Here is a 22,685-nt window from a genome sequence, read left to right on the forward strand (position 1 = left end):
AATGTATAAGTGCTGAAGTATAAGTGTGTTGGTTAGTTAGTGGACTGCATGCATAGTGGATATGGGTTTGAAGCAGTCCATGTGCTAAAGCCTGGCTCAGTGCATGAGTACTTGGGTACTGACTGAATGATTAGAGTACTGCACGGAGACAGCCTGGGTGAATTTATAAGTGTTTGGCTTTTGGCGCAGTGAATGGATTAGTACATGGTGCTGAATGGGTCACTGGAGGAGTGCAAGAGGAGTGACTGGGTGTTTCCTGGAAGTGTATGGATACTGATTGGGGAATTGAAGGTGTGAAAGACAAGTGTGTAGGTGGTTAGAGGACTGCATGCATAGTGGATAGGCGTTTGAAGCAGTACATGTGTTAAAGCCTGGTTCAGTGCATGAGTACTTGGGTACTGACTGAATGATTAGAGTACTGCAAGGAGAGTGCCTGGGTCAATTTAGAAGTGTTTGGCTTTTGGCACAGTGAATGGATTAGTACATGGTGCTGAATGGGTCACTAGAGGAGTGCAAGGGGAGTGACAGGGTGTTTGCTGGAAGTGTATGTATACTGACTGGGGAATTGAAGGTGTGAAAGACAAGTGTATAGGTGGTTAGAGGACTGCATGCATAGTGGATAGGCGTTTGAAGCAGTCCATGTGCTGAGGCCTGGCTCACTGAATGAGTACTTGGGTACTGACTGAATGATTAGAGTACTGCAAGGAGAGTGCCTTGGTGAATTTATAAGTGTTTGGGTTTTGGCGCAGTGAATGGATTAGTACATGGTGCTGAATGGGTCACTGGAGAAGTGCAAGGGAAGTGACAGGGTGTTTGCTGAAGTGTATGGATACAGACTGGGGAATCGAAGGTGTGAAAGACAAGTGTGTAGGTAGTTAGAGGACTGCATGCATAGTGGATAGGCGTTTGAAGCAGTCCATGTGCTAAGGCCTTGCTCAGTGCATGAGTACTTGGGTAGTGACTGAATGATTAGAATACTGCAAGAAGAGTGCCTGGGTGAATTTATAAGTGTTTGGGTTTTGGTGCAGTTTTTGCAATTTCTTCAGATGGGTACTGGTGGTAACTGACTCTGACTAAGCAGTCCTAGAGCCAGTGCTATGCTAAATGACACTTAGAATACAGTTAAAACACCTACATACACTAGGGAATACTATACGCTGCGGTACCCCTGTGATTAGAATGACCTCCTCCGTAAGCCCCTAGTACATAATAGGGAAGGTGGATTAAAACTACCTCTTAAAACGTGCCACAGGGTGCGTTTGCACACTGGTGAAGGGAGGGGGTTGGCTGAGCTGACGTGTGCAAACACGCCCTGTGGCCCTTTTAATTTAGGGGATAAAGTCCCCTTGAATCCTGAATGTCCCTTGGGGCCAACTAGCCCACCAGGTATCTCCAGTTAGCGCCAGAGCGTTGCAGAGAGGTGTAAAACGTGGCTGTGCCTCGACCACCTCTCTGCAACGCAGCGCAGTGGCGCTTACTGGAAGCACCTGGGGGACTAGTTGGCCCCAGGGGTCCTCAGGATTGAAGGCAAATTATTTCCCCATCTTAAAACGCGCCACAGGGAATGTTTGCACACGCCATCTCAAGCCCCATTCCCTCCCTTCACCACTGTGTAAACGCGACCTGTGTCCGTTTTAATTTGGGAGATTAAGTCCCCTTGAATCCTGAGTGTCCCTAGGATCCAAGCAGCCCACTAGGTACCTCCAGTAAGCGCCACAGAGCTGCGTTGCAGAGAGGTGTAAAAAGTGGCACGGCCTGGGCCAGCTCTCTGAAACACAGTGCAGTGGCGCTTACTGGAAGCTCCTGGTGGGCTAGTTAGCACCCAGGGGCCCGTAGGATTTCAGGGGAATTATTTCCCCAACTTAAAACGTGCCATAGGGCGTGTTTTCACATGTCACCTCGGGCCCCATCCCCTCCCTTCACCACTGTGTAAACGTGCCCTGTGGGCATTTTAATTTGGGAGATTAGGTCCCTTGAATCCTGAGGGTCCCTAGGGTCAAACTAGCCAACTAGGTACCTCCAGTAAGCACCACAGAGCTGTGTTGCAGAGAGGTGTAAAAAGGGGCACGGCCTGGGCCACCTCTCTGAAACAGAGTGCAGTGGCGCTTACTGGAAGCACCTGGTGGACTAGTTGGCCCCCAGGGTCCCTCAGGATTCAAGGGGAATTATTTCCCCATCTTAAAATCTGCCACAGGGCGTGTTTGTACACGGCACCTCAGGCCCTATCCCCTACCTTCACCACTGTGTAAATGTACCCTGTGTCCATTTTAATTTGGGAGATTAAGTCTCCTCAATCCTGAGGGACCCTGGGGGCCAACTAGCCTACCTGATACCTCCAGTATGCACCAGAGAGCTGCGTTGCAGAGAGGTGTTCAGAGGCCATGCCCCTTTTTCCAATACTCTGAAACGCAGCTCCGTGGCGCCTACTGAAGGTACCTGGTGGGCAAGTTGGCCCCCAGGGACCCTCAGGATTGAAGAGGTATTAATTCCTCAACTTAAAATGCACCACAGGGCGTGTTTGCACACATGTCACCTCGGGCCCTCCCCCTCCCTTCACCTCTGAGCAAACGCGCAACGTGGCACGTTTTAAGTTGGGAGGTTAACTCCCCTTGAATCCTGAGGGTCCCTGGGGTGCAACTAGCCCACCAGCTACCTCCATTAAGCACCACAGAGCTGCGTTGCAGAGAGGTGTAAAAAGAACACCTCTCTGCAGCACAGCCCCCTGGCGCATACTGGAGGTTCCTGGTGGGCTAGTTGGCCCCCAGGTACCCCCAGTATTCAAGGGGAATTCGTTCCCCATCTGCAAACGTGCCATTGGTCGCATTTGCAGAGTGGTGCAAGGAAGGGGTGTGGGCTCCGGCGCGATGCGGGTCTTTTTTTTGTTTATTATTTTTAAGAAGGGGGGCAGTGTGGCCCCCCTTCCTTTTCTTTTTTACCGGCCCTGGGGACCCCATCCCCCAGGGCCTGACCCCCATTTTTTTGTTAATATCAAATTTGGGAAAGGGGCCGCATGTCCTCTTTTTTTGTTAATTTTTGGAGTGGGGCTGCGTGGTCCGCCCTGGCCATTTGTGGCCCCGGGGACCCCATCCCCCGGGGCCGGCCTTTCTCTTTTAAAAAATAATAATATTTATGTATAATTTGGGAGGGGGGCCCCCCTCCTGGGCCCCTTCTGGCCCCGGAAACCCCATTTCCCGGGGCCTGGCCATTGTTTTTGTTTTTTTAAAGGAGGGGGGCCGCGTGGCCCCCCTCCTAAGGCCTATTATTACCCTGGGGACCCCATACACCGGGGCAGCCTGCCTCTTTTGTTTTTTTATTTCTGAGGAGGGGTCCGCGTGGCACCCCTCCAGGCCACTAATAGCCCCAGGGACCCCATCCCCCGGGGCTGTCCCTCTCCGTTGGTGACTGTGGGGGGGTCCCCAATCCCCCCATGGTCCCAACTGGCTCCCCACCTCCTGCGGGAGCCGGCATTGCTTTTCCACATGGGGAGCAGCTAACATGCTGCTCCCCATGTGGAAAAGCAATCTGCTTTGCTTCATTGAAGCAAGAGCAGGTTTCCCTGCTCTTGCTTCAATGAAGCAAAGCAGTTTGCAATGACATTGGGCACAATGGGCACCCCGGGACACTGCCCTGGCGGTCCTAAGGGCCATCATTGGCTCCATGGGGGGCGTGCACCCCCCCACTTAATTCGAAGCCCAAGGGGGTGGTGGTCCCTGGGGCTTTGGGGTCCGTAACGGGCCCCCTATTTTAAATATTTAGTGCCCCGGGGAGGTGACGGTCCCCGGGGCGTTTGGGGGGGCTCGAGCCCCCACACAGGTAGTTTAAATATTTATTAAACCAGCCCCGGGGATGCGGGGGGCCGTGAGCCCCCTGCAAATATGTAAATAAAGCCCCGGGGGTGGCGGTCCCCGGGGCTTGGGGGGGCTTTGAGCCCCCCCACCTTTTCATTTTGTAGCTCCAGGGGGCGGCGGTCCCCGGAGCTGTGGAGCTCAGAGCTCCCTCACATCAGTGAGGCTGTTTATCCTTACCTGCTATTTTTTTTAAAGTTTGCTGCTTTGTTTTTATGGCGATATCATTTTAGCGCTGCATTTTATATTTGTATTTAGCTGCTCGTAGCTCTTCTTTCCCCTTACCGGCACTTTTTTTGGGTTGGGTCATTCTGCCCCGGTCCACCGCAGCCACTTGGGCTGTTTGTTGTGGAGGGCGGCTTGAACGTGTCCCGGGGGAAGCCCTCACTTCTTGTTTGCCTCAGCTAGCCGCCATCTTGGTCGGCGGTCTAGCTGGTGAGCATTTACTTGTTCTCCCGATATTTAATCGGGTTTCAGACGCGCCACGGATGCTATCAGTGAGGCTGTTAATCCTTACCTGCTATTTTTTTTAAAGTTTGCTGCTTTGTTTTTATGGCGATGTCATTTTAGCGCTGCATTTTATATTTGGATTTAGCTGCTCGTACCTCTTCTTTCCCCTTACCTGCACTTTTTTTCGGTTGGGTCAAACCGCCCCGGTCCACCGCAGCCACTTGGTCTGTTTGTTGTGGAGGGCGGCTTGAACGTGTCCCGGGGGAAGCCCTCACTTCCGGTTTGTCTCAGCTAGCCACCATCTTGGTCGGCGGTCTAGCTGGTGAGCACTTCCTTGTTCTCCCGATATTTAATCGGGTTTCAGCCGCGCCTCGGATGCTATCAGTGAGGCTGTTAATCCTTACCTGCTATATTTGAAAAAGTTTGCTGCTTTGTTTTTATGGCGATGTCATTTTAGCGCTGCATTTTATATTTGTATTTAGCTACTCATAGCTCTTCTTTCCCCTTACCTGCACTTTTTTTGGGTTGGGTCAAACCGCCCCGGTCCACCGCAGCCGCTTGGGCTGTTTGTTGTGGAGGGCGGCTTGAACGTGTCCCGGGGGAAGCCCTCACTTCCGGTTTGCCTCAGCTAGACGCCATCTTGGTCGGCGGTCTAGCTGGTGAGCACTTCTTTATTAGGGACCGTGAGGCGGGAGCGCAGCGGACGCGGGCGCGCCAAAGGCAAGCCCGTCTGCGCCCATCCGCGCCTGTACATCGCCTCTCGCCAGGACCCCTGGTGGGACACGGAGAGGTAGGCTGGCTTATGGGAGGGCAGTCCTATTAGCTGCTAATGAGGAGTCTATCCGCTGCAGGGGAACTATTAACTTGGGGGAAGAAAGCCATGGCTGCCTGGCGTGCAGCTATATTATACCGGCTCCGGTACCTATACCTTCTGCTTCGAGCTCCCAGCCAGTCGTCTGGCTGAAATTTATGCAGCTTAATGTGAGGTCACTGGCAAAGCATTATTTGTAAATCTATGACCTTATCTCGGAGAAAGCTCCTGTTATGTTCTTCCTGTGTGAAACATGGCTTAACGAAGACATGGTGGGGGAGACAAATTTAGCACTACCTGCTGGATACTCTATTTGTACTGTCAATAGGGAATCCAGAGGTGGAGGTACTCATCGCAGGCTGTGAGTCTGCCCGTTTTAGTATCTCTGTCAGCCCCCATTCCACCTTCTCCGGACTTTTGGTTTATCGCCCTCCCGGTCCTACCGCCAAGTTTAAAAACGCGCTCTTAGACACTGTTAGCTCGCTGGTCATGGGCCCGGATAACTTCAGCATTTTCGGGGATCTTAATTTACATCTTGACTCCATCCATGACAGCGAAATCAGCAGTTTTACTGCAGATCCGGAGGGTTTTCAACTGATCCAATTGGTAACAGGCGCTACTCATATTGAAGGTCACTTATTGGATCCAATTGTCTCTAATATTCAATCCTCTAAGGTAGATACACCTGTACCTATGGGCTGGACCGACCATGCTTTGGTTGTCATGTCTGTTCCTCTAGCCAAGCCCTGTAACATCGATACTGTTAAATCGGTCTTTAAATGCCCTTGGCGTAAGCTGAGGCTTGAGGAGTTTCATGACTTCCCTACCTGTCATCCTCTGGAACCTCTGTCTGACTCAGATTCTGATTATGGTTCATTTTGTGAGTGGATAAAATTTGGTCTTGACTCTTTGATTCCTGCCAAATGGTTTAAGGGTCGCTCCACTGCTTCAAGTCCGTGGTACAATGACTCCTTGACTGCTTTAAGGAAAACGTGTAAGAAAGCTGAACTGAAATGGAGAAGGGACTACGACCCCAATGTAAAACTAGGCTATCTGGCCACCATTAAGCAGTATCACAAAGCCATCTGTCGAGCTTGTGCCGCATATTATGCTAGCGAAATCAAGCTTAGCTCCAATCCAGCAAAATGTATCTTTAAGATTCTCAAAGATCTTAGATCTCACAAGACCATCGAATCTGTTATATCCACGGCACAACAATGCGATTATTTGGCATCTTACTTTGTAGAAAAAGTCCGTGCCATTTATCTATCCTTTCCTTCTGTCCCTTCTCATCCTATTTCTGCGCCCCTGTACTTAGACCTCAGCAGGTGATGTCAGCTATTACTCTTATGTCTCCGGAGGAGCTCACTCCTTTGAGTGGGGCAATTAAATCAGGCTCCCCCGCTGACCCCTTGAGGCCTTCACAGTTCCGAGAATCTTTCTCCATTTTTCAGGACCCACTTTGCCACATTAATAATACCTCCTTTTCCACCGGCACTGTACCTGCACTCTGGAAACAGGCTTGGGTCTCTCCCATTCTCAAGAAATCCACATTGGACCCGGCCAAACCGGAAAACTTCATGCCTATTTTCCTGCTCCCTTGGGTGGCTAAGGTGGTAGAGGCACACATTAATAACGTGCTTACCCAATTTCTAAGTTCCAATCATATCTTGGACAGCTCCCAAAATGGGTTTCGATGAGGGCATAGTACGGAGAATGCCCTCCTGGCCACTACTGAGCATCTGCGGTATATTCTTGACGCCGGTCAAAGTGCTGCACTCATTTTGTTAGACCTTAGTGCAGCCTTTGACACGGTTTTGCATGATATTTTGCTACAACGCCTGGAGAAGGCAGGGGTGATGGGGTCTGCCCTGAAATGGTTCAGATCCTTTCTGTCCGAAAGATCATTCAGAGTATCCGCACCTCCGTTTCTCTCTCAGGCCCATTCTATTGATCAGGGGTTCCTCAGGGCTCAGCTTTGAGCCCGGCATTATTCAATCTATATGTCCAACCTTTCGCAGTGGTCGCCAGGCAATGGGACCTAGTGATGGTCTCATATGCCGACGACACGCAGCTGGTTGTTACGATGGCCGAAGGAACCTCCCCTAATGCCTCCAGGTTTAGAGATGGGATGGCGGCTGTGGCTCAATGGATGGCTTCCAATTGTCTACAACTGAATGCCAACAAGACCGAGGTTTTATGGTAGGGAAGAATACCAACCTATGGAGTCCGCAGTGGTGGCCCACTGTTCTGGGTTCACCCCCTACACCCAAGACGTTGGTCAAAAATGGTGATGGACTCATCCCTCAGTTTCCGAGATCACACCAGGAAAATAGCAGGTACGTGTTTTGGCCTGCTGCGGGGACTTAAACCCCTCCTGAAATTTTTTTATCCTACTACACGTCAGCTAGTCATACAGACCACCATCCTCTCTCGTCTTGATTATGCCAGTTCTCTTTTACTGGGGGCAAACAAGGCAGAGATCTGTCGGCTGCAGCGTGTTCAAAATGCTGCTGCCCGTGTCTTGGTAGGCCTCCCGCGATTCTGCTCAGCTGCCAATACCATTCGTATGCTGCATTGGCTTGCCAATGAAAGGCGGGTTCAGTTCAAGGCCTTGTGCCTATCTTTTAAGATCCTGAAATTTTATAGTCCCAACCTGTTAAGCAACTTGCTTACGGCATATGTTCCTACGCGCAGGCTGCGGTCTGCAGGGCAGCAGCTGGTCACGGTCCCGCGGGTTAAGCGCAGTCGCGCGGGAGGCCGCTCCTTTCGCCTCTTGCCTGCGAGGCTATGGCACTCTCTGCCGGAACAGATCCGGGGCATGGACTGTTTACTTGCATTTAGGAAAGCTGTTAAAACCTTCCTTTTTCCTCCTGCCTAATTAGACATTTCTGCTAGCTTTATGATTTGTTTGTCTGTGTGTCTCTTCTCACTTCTTAGCTACAGCGCCGGGACGCCCCTTTGCTGGGGCAGCTATGCGCTATACAAGCTTCACTAACATAACATAACATAATTTCAGAAAAGTCCCAGGAGGTGGTGGTCCCCGTGGCTGGGGGGCCCCTCTGGGCCCCCAAACACTATAAGATATTGCCCCCGGGACTTGGCCCCCCGGGGGCTAATTAGAAATGAAGCGCGGGAAACCGCGCTCTGTTTTTTTTCGGCAGCGGGATGCGCGGCTCCAACCCGCATCCCGCAATTTAATAAAAAAGAATTTGGGGGAGGGACCCCCTGAGCAGGCCTAAGGGGTTAGGGTGTTTCTACCCTGCCCCCTTTGCGTGTTTTGCATGTTTGTTTTTCTGCTTTCTTGTGCCTCGGTTCTACCAAGGCACAAGATGGCTGCCAACACTTCCTGGTTTGAGCTGTTGACAGGCAATTAGCATAAAGCTCGTGCTCGCGAGGATCCGCGGCCCTAGATATATATATGATTTAACTTTTGATTTTCTCAGCAACTACTGAATGGATTTACACCATTTAACACAAAGGCGCGACTCTGAACCAAGTTCTACCTTTTTGCCAAATTTGGTGTAATTCCGTTCATCAGTTCGGGCTGTAGCTGCGACTAAAGGTTCCTATGGGAAATTGCATGGGGAAAACACGTTTTGGGACCCCCCTTTTTACTCGGCCCCCGCTTGATAAATCACCATGAAACTTTTAGGATAGGAGCGGACCGGAGCGGGCCATAAGTTTTGAAATTTCGCGAAGATTCGTCAATTGGCACCAAAGTAATTGGGAATAGAATATTGCGGATTTCCAATGGAAAATAGGTCCTAACTATAACTACCTACTGGCGACCGGCAGTAGGTAATATATATATATATATATATATACGCAAAAGAAATATTTGGGTCAGGACAGACATACTAAGATAAAGGAGTTCAGTTCTCTTTTATGTCTGGCCTGTCTGGGTTTTTGCCTCTCAAAATTGGCTCTCCATAGTCATAAGTCAAAGCACCTCAAATATCATGCTACAGTCACTGTTATCTATTTTAACCGTTGCTTTTTTATCATTATGAAGTTATTGACTACAAGTTCCTGCCGTCTGTGTCAGATGCGCTTCAGGATCTGGCCTGATACAAGAATACAGTTAACTAAATATATCAATGAGAGGCTATATTTTCTAAAAATAATTAGGGCACAATTATTATTAGAGATAATAGTCTTCTCTATGCCATTATGATTTATAACTAGTTAAATTCACCTGCCATTAGTTGGTGCTAGGTATATGTTACTGGGGCTGCTCTCTACAGAGACGTTGCTGGTTGTTTAGGTGCCAATTACAAGGTGGCGTGAAGCCTCAGTTATTTATCGCACATGTTAAATTCTAGTACCCCTTGGGCATGGTTTTATATGGGTGCACTATATATCTCACCTTTCAAAGTCTCTTCTGGAAAATTGGGTATTATAAGTAAAATTGGTATTTTCCACAGCAAATGTTGCTTTTATTGGAATTTATTTCAAAGTTACTCCTTGACAAATGTTATTGTATTTTACCTGTTGAAATTTTCCTGGTGACAATGGTAGGTGGTGTGGTAATCAACAGTGTGTTGTGTCTCACACTAACATGGCCTTCGATAGCAGTCAGAAACATTTTAAATTCCATGCCAGTAAGAAATTAACCATTACAGTGTAAAATACAGTCAATATGTAGTAGATTCAAATAATAGCATATGCTTACAGTCAGAGCATTGAGGTAAATATCTAAGCTCTAGCAATACTCTGCTATTAAAATGAGTTGACAGTTGTTAGCTAGGGAGCGAAGTAGTGTGGCCATCCACTCGTTTGTATGATAGCACAGTTATTTTGGACCTTGGACCTTCTACCTGCTTGCTGCTCATTCACACATTCATCTATATGTTGCTAATATTCACTGAACAATGCATCCCTCCACAATCACTTACATTCACCCACTCATGTTACATTGAGTGACTCGTCATTCCATAAAACTAATACACAAAAACCTACAAACCAAGCAAACAAATTAATTAGTAAAAAATCAGACCTACTGGTTTTGTCAAGGTTTCCTTATTGTTGTGGTAAACAAAGAAAGGCTGTAAAGAAAGTGAAAGAAACCCTCATTAGTAGAGAGTCAACTTGGATCTACACATATTATACATTAAAAGATGTATCTACAGAATGTCTGTCAGTTCAGATGGACCCACATGGCTCAGTATTTCTTGTTCATCTGCCATGCATTAAGTAATCCGGGTGTCAGGCATTCTTGTTTCTCCTTTTATATGCATAGAGAACAAATTACCTCTGACACCATAGGTCAAACAAGCGTGTTTCTTCCCAACCGATATTTTAATTATCTTTGGGGTATATGCATTTGTATTTGTCATATTTTTTCATATTAGATTTTCAAAAACCAATCATGCCCGTCACTGAGCAAACTAGACCAACACTTTCTTATCTTCTCTTCTCAGTATGTACAAATAAACAGTGAAAATTTGTTTACGAAAAACAGTGTGCCCACCAATTACATACAGTGCAAAAGAGATTAAACATATAGTGCATTATACAGTAAAAAGTGCATCAAAGAGTGATTCAAAGGAACATATAAAAAAGCTGAACATTACGTCCGGTAGACAAAAAAAGTAGTCCTATTAACTTCTGTCACCATGGACAGGGGCAAGGGCAGATTATTGCGTTTTACTGTCCTCAGGCTTCTCTGCTTTTCTAGCCAGGGGAGAGGTCAGAAATAGTACTCAGAACTCGAGGGTGGACCCTTGTTTTTTTGGGGGCTATTTTAGTCCAATTTTGGGACCTAATTTGGGCTCGGTTCAACGTGGAACCTCTCTGAGGTGGCGCCAACGCGTTTCGACCTTCTGGACGGCACTCCTTTTTAAGAAAGTCTTCGTCAGGGGTGGTAAGTTTTCAAAAGAGGACTTTTGTACCGTGTCTATTTCTTGGGGACCGATGGGGTCGGGTTGCAATGTCCTTGTATTTCTTGACTGTGGCGTGAGCTAACCGACTAGTAGGAAAGATGCGAAAGTGAATCAAAAAGCCCAGCTCGCACTGAGGTTTCCCTGCTGCGTCTCCCGGCACCTCCTGAAGCTTTGGGAAGGATAGTGGCGCACCAAAGATGAACTCGTGCAGCAGTGAAACGCGAAGCTAAAAGCTCATGCCACAGTCAAGAAATGCAAGGACATTACAACCCGACCCCATTGGTCCCCACTAAATTGACACAGTACACAAGTATGTATTTGATGGGCACACTGTTTTTCGTAAACAAATTTTCATTGTTTAATTGTACTTACTGAGAAGAGAAGATAAGAAAGTGTTCGTCTAGTTTGCTCAGTGACGGGCATGATTGTTTTTTGAAAATCTAATATGAAAAAATAAGACAAATACAAATGCAGATGCCCCAAAGATAATTAAAAAATCGTTTGGGAAGAAACATGTTTGTTTGATCTATGGTGTCAGAGGTAATTTGTTCTCTATACATGTATCAGGATTCCAGGCTCTGTCCATTCCTTAACTGAATCATTCCCCCATATTTCATTTGTTTCTCCTTTTATAACATTTATAAACATGCCCTCACAAACAAAAGTCATGTGAGATACCAACAAGCCACACTCTCCATAACTTTACTTAATTTCATTACATTTCACAAAAAGAGAAATATTGCTCCTTCCTATCTAAGGCCAATAATGACCATAATATTAACTTTGACATTACATTCACAATAAAAAATTGTAATATGAGACCCAGTTGAATGCACTGTAACCCATATCATTACTTTCTAAGGCACATTACAGGCCAGGATGATTTGCGTATTAAAATTAATGACTACATAAAGAGCCATAAATAGAGTAGAATTATAGATAGAGGGAGATGGAAAAGTACAAAAAAGTTAAATAAAGATTATACAGACAGTTCAAAGATAACGTAGACGAAAACTTTAAGAAGAGACAAATATTTTCATACACAGTGTGGCTTTAGCAAATAATCTATGCTACTGGTGTTTCAAAAAAATGTTTCCAAATCCTTTCTTTTCTGGCGAGAGTTTTTGGGCCACGATATTTAGCTAGTGCTAATTCCAAAGTTCTAATTTCGTTAACCAGAGCCAGCCAATCCGCTACATTGGGTGGATCCTTAGAGATCCAAGCCCTTGCTATAGTTAATCTTGCACATGACAACAAAATCGTAGTAAGGTCCCTGTTAGGAGAATTGAGCTCTTGCATATCAAGTAAAACCAGATGCACTGTAATTTCAGGAATCGTTATCTCATTATTTTTTAAATAGTCCGTAATACCATTCCAAAAAGTGGAAAATGCAGGGCAAGAGAATAACATATGGTCAATTCCAGCAGCTTGCAAATTGCATTTAGGGCATTTAGTTTTATCTGAAAGCAAGTTCCCTTGCGACCACAGGGATATTCTTTGTGGTGTGTAATATAACTCAGTGATTGTCCTATATAATTGCATTCTAATATTGGAAGAGTGTACTATGTCACTTAGGTGTATTAAAGCATTTCCAATCAGTGTTGAGTTTACGTCCATATTTAATCTACGGGACCATCTAGCTGCTATTTTAGTAGTATTTTCGCCTTTATCTTTACTCAACAATTGATATCCCAATTTTATTAGCGACTTGGTTTTAACCGAATAAATACACTCACAAATGTCTGAATGTATAACTTCCGTTATTTTCATTTTGTTAAAGAAAAAATCTCTTAATTGTCTATATTTGAAGTGCATATCATTAGTAACACCATTTGTAGTTTTCAAGTTTTCAAAGTCGATCAAACCATTACTATCGTAAAGATCTCCTAACGTGTTTATGCCGTGTCTTATCCAGCAGTTCCCAGTCCCATCCGAAAAAACATCCGGAAGATCAGGATTGTTCCATAATCGAAGCTCAGCGTTATAGAACGAACTTTTACTAATGTGCAAGATTTTGCCCCAAATTTTCATCGCGTGCTTGGCAGTCTTAAATTTGACCCGCTTGTAGTAATTGGGATCATGAGCGCGCAGTAGAAATTGATTGGAGTCAGCACCTAACATAAATTGGTGGAAAAATAGAGGTGGCTCACTTTTAAGTAAACTCCTAACTCGAAAAAAAAAGGAAGCTAAAAAATACAGATTGAAATCTGGAAAAGCAAGTCCCCCTTTAGAAGTGGGTAGTGCCAAAAATTTAATGGCCCTTCGTGCTTTTTTGTACCCCCATATAAAGTTGCTGCATATGCTATCAAGCCTTTTAAAAAAAAATTATTAGGTTGTAACGGTATAGCTCTAAACAAATAAAGAAGTTTAGGTAGTATTTTCATCTTTATCAGATTAAGTCGGCCAAGTAAGCTGAGAGGGATTTTGTGCCATTTCTTAAGACTTTTCGTAGTTTCTTTTAAAAATGTATCATAATTTATTTCCAGGATCTTCCCCACTTTTGAAGTTAATTTGATTCGTAAGTTAACCGCTTCTTTACAGGTATTATAAATCTGCACATCGGGAGTATAATTAATTATAATTTGAGTTTTACTCACATTCAGTTTGTACCCGGAGACTCTACCGTAATTTTGTGCTTCATTAATGATTTCTGGCATAGCTTTATTAATGTCTGTTGTATAAATTGCTATGTCATCGGCAAAAGCAGTTATTTTTAGAGTTATGCCCCCGTGGTTCACTGGAGAAATGTTGGCTTGATCATTGAGAGCATTTAAGAAGGGTTCTAAAGAAAGAGCAAAAAGTAGTGGGGAAAGGGGGCATCCTTGTCTCGTGCCTCTTGCGATCATAAAGTTAGCTGAATCTTGACCACCATAACTTATCATTGCCTGCGGTTCATCATAAAGTGACTTAACCCACTCTAGATAAGACCCAGATATTCCCATTTTGTTTAATACAGCCCACAGATATTCCCACCCCACTCGGTCAAATGCTTTTTCTGCATCTAACATAATCATGCCGAGTGGGGTGTGGGTATTTCCTGCTACATCAAAAGCTGTTATTGAGGTATTAACATGTATAGTGGTGTCTCTGCCCAAATACAAAACCATGTTGTTGAAGGTTAACAATCTTAGGCATTAAAGGGGCTAGGCGGTTGGCAAGGATTTTAGCAAAAATGTTCACATCAGAATTAAGTAAAGAAATTGGCCGATATGACCCACATTCTTTTTCAGGTTTCCCCTTTTTCAAAAAGAAAATAATTTTGGCGATTTTCCATGATAATGGAGCTTGCTTAGAAACAATAATTGAGTTGATCACTTTCTCTAGTAGCGGCAACAATTCTTGAGCACAAAGTTTGTAAATTTCCACGGGTAAGCAATCTTCCCCTACCGCCTTCCCCAAGGGCAGATTGTCAATTGCAAGTTTTATTTCCTCTAGTGTTATTTTTGAGTTTAATTGTTGCAGTACATCAATATTTACCGCCCGAGGTGGGGTTAGATATCTATCAAGATACTGTAGAATATCCGCTCTGGTCGGGATCGCATCGGGTGTATATAGTTGCTGGTAAAACTGAACAAATTGTTTCAGTATTTGGTCTTCTTGTGCATATGTGATTGAATCTAATCCAATTATTTCCTTAATTTTAGTTTTGGCTTTCCTATCTGCAGATTTAAAAGCTAATATCTTCCCGATGCGGTCGCCGCCTTCATACTGGTCTAGTTTATACTTTTGCATTTTGGAAATAAATCTTTCCCTCAGTGTTTTTTTTAGTCCAGCTTGTAGTTCTGCCAAAATTAGCCTAATCCCCTCTATATTATCTCTAGAGTCCCGTGTTGCGTCAGCGAGTAGTGTTTCCATATCTAGTATCTTAGATGTTAATTTTTTATTATTTTTACGACTCTCCGCATTTTGCCTAAATACATACTGTTGCACAAACCCCCTAATACAACATTTGCATGTATCCCATACAGTATTTATATTGGCCGAGTTAATGTTAAATGAAATAAACTCCTGTATATGTTTTTTAATTAATAAAGTAAAGCTAGTATCAACCAGTAAGTGTCTTGGGAAAGTAAATTTACGAGTTGCTTTTTGATTTGGACCCTTAATATTGACTTCTAATAGCAATGGATTGTGATCGGAAGTAACTTTGGGACAGATTTCAATCTCGCAGTTCTCTATGATTTGCTCAGATGTTCATATCATGTCGATTCTAGAGCAAGATTTGTGCGGTGCGGAGTAATAAGTAAAACCTGCCAGCTGGGGGTGTTTACATCTCCAAACATCTTTGAGGTTATTCAACCTTGCTAATTCTAGAATTGCGGCTCTTACTTTGCGCATTCTTTTATAATTACCTTGGCCTGTAGAGTCTACTTTGTAATTAATCGCACAATTGAAATCCCCAGCAAAGATAATTTCACCCTCCCATTCAAGTAATTCAATACTTAGCTCTTCAAAAACTCTGGGATCATCAATATTTGGTCCGTATATTACACATAATACCAATTTCACATTATCCCCTTGCATCTGCGCGATTGCCCACCTACCCCGAGCATCAGAGGTAGTTTTAATAGTTTCTAGTAGAGCTCCTTTTTGTTTTAAAATGGCTACCCCCCTAATAGTTTCATTTAGAGTAGAGCATACAACCATTTCGTATCTCAATTGAGATAGTAATTTACGATCTTGATATTTAATATGAGTCTCTGACATCAAGACTATATTAGGGTTGTACATTTTTATCTCTTCCTCTACTAAATTTCTTTTATTTTTGCTATTTAAGCCGTCTACGTTCCAACATAATAATCTTAGTTTAAGCATTTGACTACAAGGACTTTATAAAACCCCTCCAACTTTACTCTTTTCGAGATAGTTTGGTTTACCACACTACTGTTATTTAAACAAAAAATGAATCCTGTCACCAATTTTCCCCCCATTTTTTGCCCCCTCGCCCTCCCTCTACAGTGGTTGTCGCACCCTCCCATGCAACAGCCCCGAGCCCTCCCTGACCACCACCCGTCCCTTCGGGGGGAGCACCCCTCTATCTTTTGCTGCCGGAGATAGGGCAGCGTAATGAAGGAGCATGCATGCATGAGAGACCGCTCATGCCAGATCTTAACTTACTCAGATCATAAATACACGCCTACAAAGTAAGAGCTGAATAAAAAAAAAGAATGGTTGCACCCATGAAAAGAGAGACTTTAGTGACATTAGCCAAAAATATGGATACGCTACAGGACAAAGAAAATAAAGTGAATCGTGTGCACAATACAGGTAGATTCAAGGAGCTGGAAGCTAAAATAAGCAGAAAGTGGAATAGTATCATAAGTGTCATTAGAACATTTGTGACCGTTACATTGTCTCTTTAATTGACTTTTTCGTTTTGCTTCTCTTTAGCATTCTCCCAAGAAAGTTTTTCCAACGATTGTTTAGCGGCAGAAAGATTTATAACAGAGTCATGGTCAATGTACGAATGTATTACCATTGTTTTTGTTGAATCCTGTCAATAAAAAAAAAAAAAAAAAAAAGACTACATAAAGAGACACACAAATCCACGTTATATAGGATGTGAAGGGGTGGAATGATCTGACCCTTAGAATCATATGTTGAATATAACTACTTAGGACCAGCATTACATGATGACGCTGTGCTGAATCAATGTGATCTGGAACTTGAATATAAATGTGCATGTCAGCCTTACCTGCTGCTGAGAGAACACTTAAAACCAAAACACTAATACGTTGGCCTCAACTGCTGTTTCTTGCCAGGAGACCCTGAATTAGAAATAAAAGTTTAGTTCTCTACACATAGCACTGAGGACAAGCTTTCTTCACGATCGTTACATTAATGTATGCCAACATTTCACATTACATTGGGTAATAGAGGCAGAGTTATTCTAACAAAGAATAATGGGGATGGTATCATATCTTGGTCACTCACATTAAACTTAATTTGATAGGTGCCTATTCAAGACCCAAATATACAATGTGGTAGATGGAAGAATGTATCACAAATGTTTTGGATATCCCATCCAGTGTGTTACTAGTGCCATGGAATTTAACCCTCTTGCAATATGACAGATGGAAGAACCACCACATTTGTGACAATCAATCAATCATGACATTTGCATAGCGCGCTACTCACCCGGAAGGGTCTCAAGGCGCTGGGGAGGGGGGGGGGATGCGTTACTGCACGAACAGCCAGGTCTTGAGTTGCTTCCTGAAGAAAATATGGTCCTGGGTCAGCCGAAGGTGGATGGGGAGGGAGTTCCAAGTCTTGGCTGCCAGGTAGGAGAAGGATCTTCTAACTAGTTTGGCAAACTCTGAATTAGAGCAGAAATCTTGATTGCCCACATCCTCACAATATATATTTGGTGAGGGATAATAATAATCACAAAAGGCCTTCTACTCAAATGTATTGCATATGTATCATTAAATTAGCTACAGCAGACAGACTCTTCCACTACTTGAGATCCTGGGCAATGTCTCCATCATCCTCTGATCCTGTTACATTAGATGTGGGCCACTGGTCTCAGTTCACTTTTGAGAGCAACGCCTCCTGATTACTCACATTGCTTTAGAAGTGACAAGGGAGCTCCTCGGGCAGGAAGTGAATCTTGAATCATTCAGAGTGTGCCTGCTAAAGAAAATTGGGGAGGCCATGATGGGAAGTTGTGCAGACACTGGCTTTCTACATTGATGTCCCAAAGAAATTAGTTTAAGGTTGAAACTTTAATTCCTAGCGTGAAAGTGCATTTTCAGAAAGAATGATTGTTGAAACAATCCCTTTAGGAGCTACTCTTTACTCAGTTGAATTGTAGCCTTCGGCACTCTCAGGATGATGTGATTGTACAGTAAGACATTAACCCCTTGAGTGCTGCCGTCGGTCAACGGTCATCGCGAGCACTACCTTGCCAGTGCTGCACACGTCCGTTGGCCGACGCGGCCGCACCCGTTTCTTCGGACGTTCAGCACTGGCGCAGAACGTTCGAAGCAATAAACGGGTTAAGGACAGACAATTTTTTTTTTACTTTTTCCAAGAATTATACCAGTAGTTAGAGTGTAGGCACAATAATGCTAAAGTGTTGATACGCTCACAGATACAGTTAAAGTTCTGTACTGATTGTGTGTTCTTTCTTCCAGTCTCCACCTACTCTGTCTATGGAACCAAATAATCAGACAATGGTGTTCATTCTCCTGGGGTTCGGCCGCCAGCAACAGAAGTCTATAGGCATGTTCTTGCTCTTTCTCATCATCTACGTGATGACACTGATAGGAAATATGTTCATCATCATTCTCATTCGATGTGAACCAGAACTGAATACTCCTATGTATTTCTTTATTTCCAATCTATCCTTTGTTGATATCTGTTTCTCCACGGTCACTGTCCCCAGACTGTTAGCAAACCTCCTTATGGAGGTGAGTTCCATTTCATTCACAGCTTGCTTCTCGCAGATGTTCTTCTTTGCGATCTTGGGTATCACAGATGACCTGCTTCTTGCTGTGATGGCTTATGACCGCTGGGTGGCCATCTGCAGACCCCTTCACTACACTGTGTTGATGAACCCCCGGCTATGCAAGGCTTTGGTGGCTGGATCCTGGCTTGTGGCCTCCTTGCACTCCCTGCTGCACACCATCACCATCTCAAACTTGTCCTTCTGTGCTGACAACCACATTCACCACTTCTTGTGTGACTTGACAGCACTACTCAAGCTTTCCTGCAGTGACACCTCAAACAATGAACTTATTATATTTACAGAAGGTACTCTGATCATTATGGGCCCTTTTCTGTTCATACTTGTGTCCTATGTAATCATTATCTCCTCAATTCTGAAGATTCATTCTGGGAAAGGGAGGTGGCGGGCATTCTCTACCTGCTCGTCCCACCTGACCGTGGTTTCTTTCTTTTATGGCACAGCCATTTTCATTTATTTCCGACCTTCTTTGAGCTACGCGTTGCCATCTGATGGGATTATAAGTGCTGTATACTCTGTAATAACCCCCATGTTAAACCCATTCATCTACAGCTTTAGGAACCAGGAAGTCAAGGAGGCACTGAAGAAAACAATACAGAGAATAATTTCCTCCAAAAATAAATGACAAATTTTTGTTTATGATTGGAGTGGACATGCCATTGGCCTTCAAAAGATAAGTGACCCTCTTTGAAATTTGACATCTGGCAATTTCAAAGTTAAAAATATCTGATTGGTTCTAACATCACTCTCCTACGAAGTATTAAAACTTTTGTTTGACAATCAGTCTTAACTCCAACGAAGCAAGAAACTATCCGCTCACACACTGAAATGGTTCGATAGCCTAGCTTATATTCTACAATTACCCACTCAAATGTGCCTTCTGAGCAGCTTCTGTCTAACCAAGTGCCAAAGGAAATACGACCACATTGCTCACAAACTCAGGGTTCTTCATTTGCAACAAGATACATCAAATTTAAGGCACCGTACATTTTCTGCAAGGTCACTAATGAAATGCTACCAGTCTTACACCATACCCACTCCAGTATCAGCATCAACCAGATGATTGTGGGGATCCTCAAAAAAGGAGATTACCAGAAGACACTCCGGGGCTTGTTTACAAGCCCCTTGCGCTGCCAGTGCATCACTTTTCCCATAATAAAAGTGATGCACCAGCAGTGCAAGGGGCTTGTAATTAAGCCCCTCTGTCTCTTTCTTTTCCCACATCTTATAGGGAAAACGTCTCTCTCATTTGAAACCAGGCCAATCACTCATAACTCAAGGCCTCACTCTTTGCCACTCTTCTCCTTATCTACTAGTTAATTTCTATACTAATAAGTGTGGGGGGATAAATCTTTTGCTCAGAAGTCTGCAGCCGGTGGTAGTAAATGTCGCTGTGTAGAATACCAACAAAGCGTGGTCTTGATTCCACCTCATTCATCATTAATCTACCACCAGACACACCATACACTTTATGTCACTCCAGCTGGTTCCTGCTTTTTCCCTTGCTCTTGGTTCTTTGTCTTTCTCCTTCATTTCTCTTTATGTGGTTTTCCACCAATTGTGTTGGTTCTAAATTTGAAGGGGAAAAATAAGCGGTGTTCCTCAGAATGGGAGACTTTTTCTTGATCTTTCCTTCAACCTGCAACCAGCTTCAAACTTAAAATGTGTATTCTGGGAATTATAGAATGCCTCTTAAAAATGTGTCTTCTAGTAGTTTTGTAAATGTCCCTTTAAACACCTGTGACTTGCAGATTGCAGCACTTACTACCACATTTTTCATCAAGTGTTAAATTGCCCCTAAGAGCTAGGCACTATAAATACAGTTAGATCCACAGTACAAACAATGTGGCAACTCATATAGTATTCACTGTTCCATATATACTAACAATTTAATAGAAACTGCATAGGTTTTCAGTATTCACATTGATGCTTGACATTGTATACCTATTGGTGGATTATATACCTTTGGGACATAAACTGATGCTGCTGGATGAATAGCGTCTATTTAGGCTCACAGTAATTGATGAAGAATTGGAACAGCTTGCTGCGCATATGTCCCCTGCACGATGAACCCTGAGCTTTTGGCTGACAAAAGAGATTGGAAACCAGTCTTACAGCGAAAGAAATTTGAACCGTCCTAAAAGGCAGATATGTCTCTGAACACAACCACAATAAGTAAACAGATATTGAGATCATATGTTAAAAATGGGTGTGAAAAGGAAAATAAAAGGCTTATGTTTTATTGCCTCAATTAAACTGTTTCTTAAAAAGCAATCTGATAAAATATATCATTGAAGTCATTTCACATTTGTTTATTACACTTAACAAGAATGTGTTTTTATCAAAACATTAATAAAAGTTCAATATTAAGGCCTACTCCCTTTATTACTAGAGTAATAGGGGAGTTAAAACTAGGAATGCAAAATTTGTGCAATCTTCTTTTGGATAATTATCCAAAATTCTGCAGCATTATACAAAATTAGACACATTTTAAACCTGCCATTTAGTGCGCAGTGTGTCCCTATTTCGATTTAGATAGGAGGACACATTTCATGCTAGAAAAATAGCACAACAAATGCTGCAAATGTCATAAATTATGCAATTTAACATGTCATGAGTGATGTAATATATGAGATCACATAGAGTCATTGAGTGAAACAAACTGTTGTTAGATCACTTACCTTTAACAGGTGGATTCCAATTTATTTGGTTTTTCAAACCAGTAGTTTGTATCTTATTTCAACACCTAACTATAATGTCAGTTTAATCTCTTTCTTTCAATCAATATTTTTTAACTTAAGCCAGGACCTTATTATCATTCCTAACTAAAAAGTCAATTTAACCTCTGCTTTTATCAGGGAGTTTCTGGGAATTTATTGTAATTTACGATCTTAGTACCGTACCTAACTCTAAGATCACTTTAACCTTATTTGTTTCTGAGAATTTCTGTGGTTTTAATTATATTTAGTCAACTCTTCCCGAGCCCTGTGCCCAACACCTCAATTCCCCATTCCACAGTTGGAGATTGGCCGCAGGACATAATTTGCGGCCAGGCCCTGTGTTTAACCCCAACCATATGTGGTCCACTGCACACCAACTGCAATCATGCTCAGAAGAGGCTGGCCACAGGGCATGGCACCTGCGTAGGACCCTAGCTCAACCCTGCCACAGGTGCCCAATGCCTTATGTGTTCCCAAGTCAAATTTTGCTTTCTTTCTTTCTTTATTTCTTTTCATGTACTGCGATGTTCTAGTGATGCCCTTATGCAAGCTTCACTTCCATGGTACCATGACACAATTCAAGCTTCCAGAATACTACCTTCCTCAAAGGAAGCCAGAACGGTACCAAGGTACCGTGGAGGTGAAGTTTAATAACCCTTCCCACAAGAAAACCACAGTACTCTCAGCATGTAAAAAGAAATAAATTTTAAATGTTGGCCTCTTTGGGGGGTTCCTCTGGCTCCCTACCCCCATAAATACCAGGTCAGAATGCCCCTGCCCTGCCCACTTATACCCTATGATTAAAACATTTCAGGACACAGGGACCAATTCCTCAAGTCCTTTAAAGAGGACTGAAACATTTTCTTCTGAGCTGTTTCCTGCCTATCAGATTACTCAGTATCCCTGGACTGGTCCCCAACATTTGGTACCAAGATCATTGGTAGGAGAAAAAGCTCTCTCTGCCAATTGAAGGGACATTTTCTTTTTAATTTTCAGTCCCGACAGACTCCAGACAAACCAAGCTAACCTTTTAACGACATCATGCCCACCCCTAGCACCTCTTTAAATGCAGAGTTCTCTAAAATGGCTGATTGTATTTGCACATATTAGAAAGAGCAGGCTTTTTTTTAGTAAAGTTGTAATTTTCTGCTAAATTTGGTATAATTCAGTTCAGCCATCTTTTCTGTATCAGAGAGCACATTTTATTTTTCTAGGGGAATCGGACATCGTAAATAAATGTATTGGGACCCTTTTTTCTTGGCCCCCACTTGAAGGATCAGTGCCAAACCTTCCATGAGAGAAATGAGGAAGAGGAACTTCATTTGTATAAAGTTTTGTGTAGATTTGTCAAATTGTGCCAAAGTTTAGAGGAACAAAAAAACTCTTCCTATAGAAATTGTGATCTAATTATAACTGCACTGTGGGGTGTATGTATAGATACTATGTAAATATATTTACTTCATTTTATATTATTTAAGTTCATGTCAATTGAAAAGAGTAGTAAGT

The 22,685-nt window shown here is 43.5% G+C and overlaps 1 protein-coding gene across 1 annotated transcript; it reads left to right on the forward strand.

Annotated features, from left to right (window-relative positions):
* The first annotated feature begins 18,145 nt into the window (after positions 1-18,145).
* LOC144783878 (olfactory receptor 1f45-like) lies at positions 18,146-19,084 on the forward strand. The gene has a single exon (XM_078662622.1). It carries the CDS (start codon positions 18,146-18,148, stop codon positions 19,082-19,084), a length of 939 nt encoding a protein of 312 aa, XP_078518748.1.
* The last annotated feature ends 3,601 nt before the right edge of the window (positions 19,085-22,685 follow it).

The sequence above is a fragment of the Lissotriton helveticus genome, chromosome 10 (genome assembly GCF_964261635.1).
Source record: "Lissotriton helveticus chromosome 10, aLisHel1.1, whole genome shotgun sequence".
NCBI lineage: Eukaryota > Metazoa > Chordata > Amphibia > Caudata > Salamandridae > Lissotriton > Lissotriton helveticus.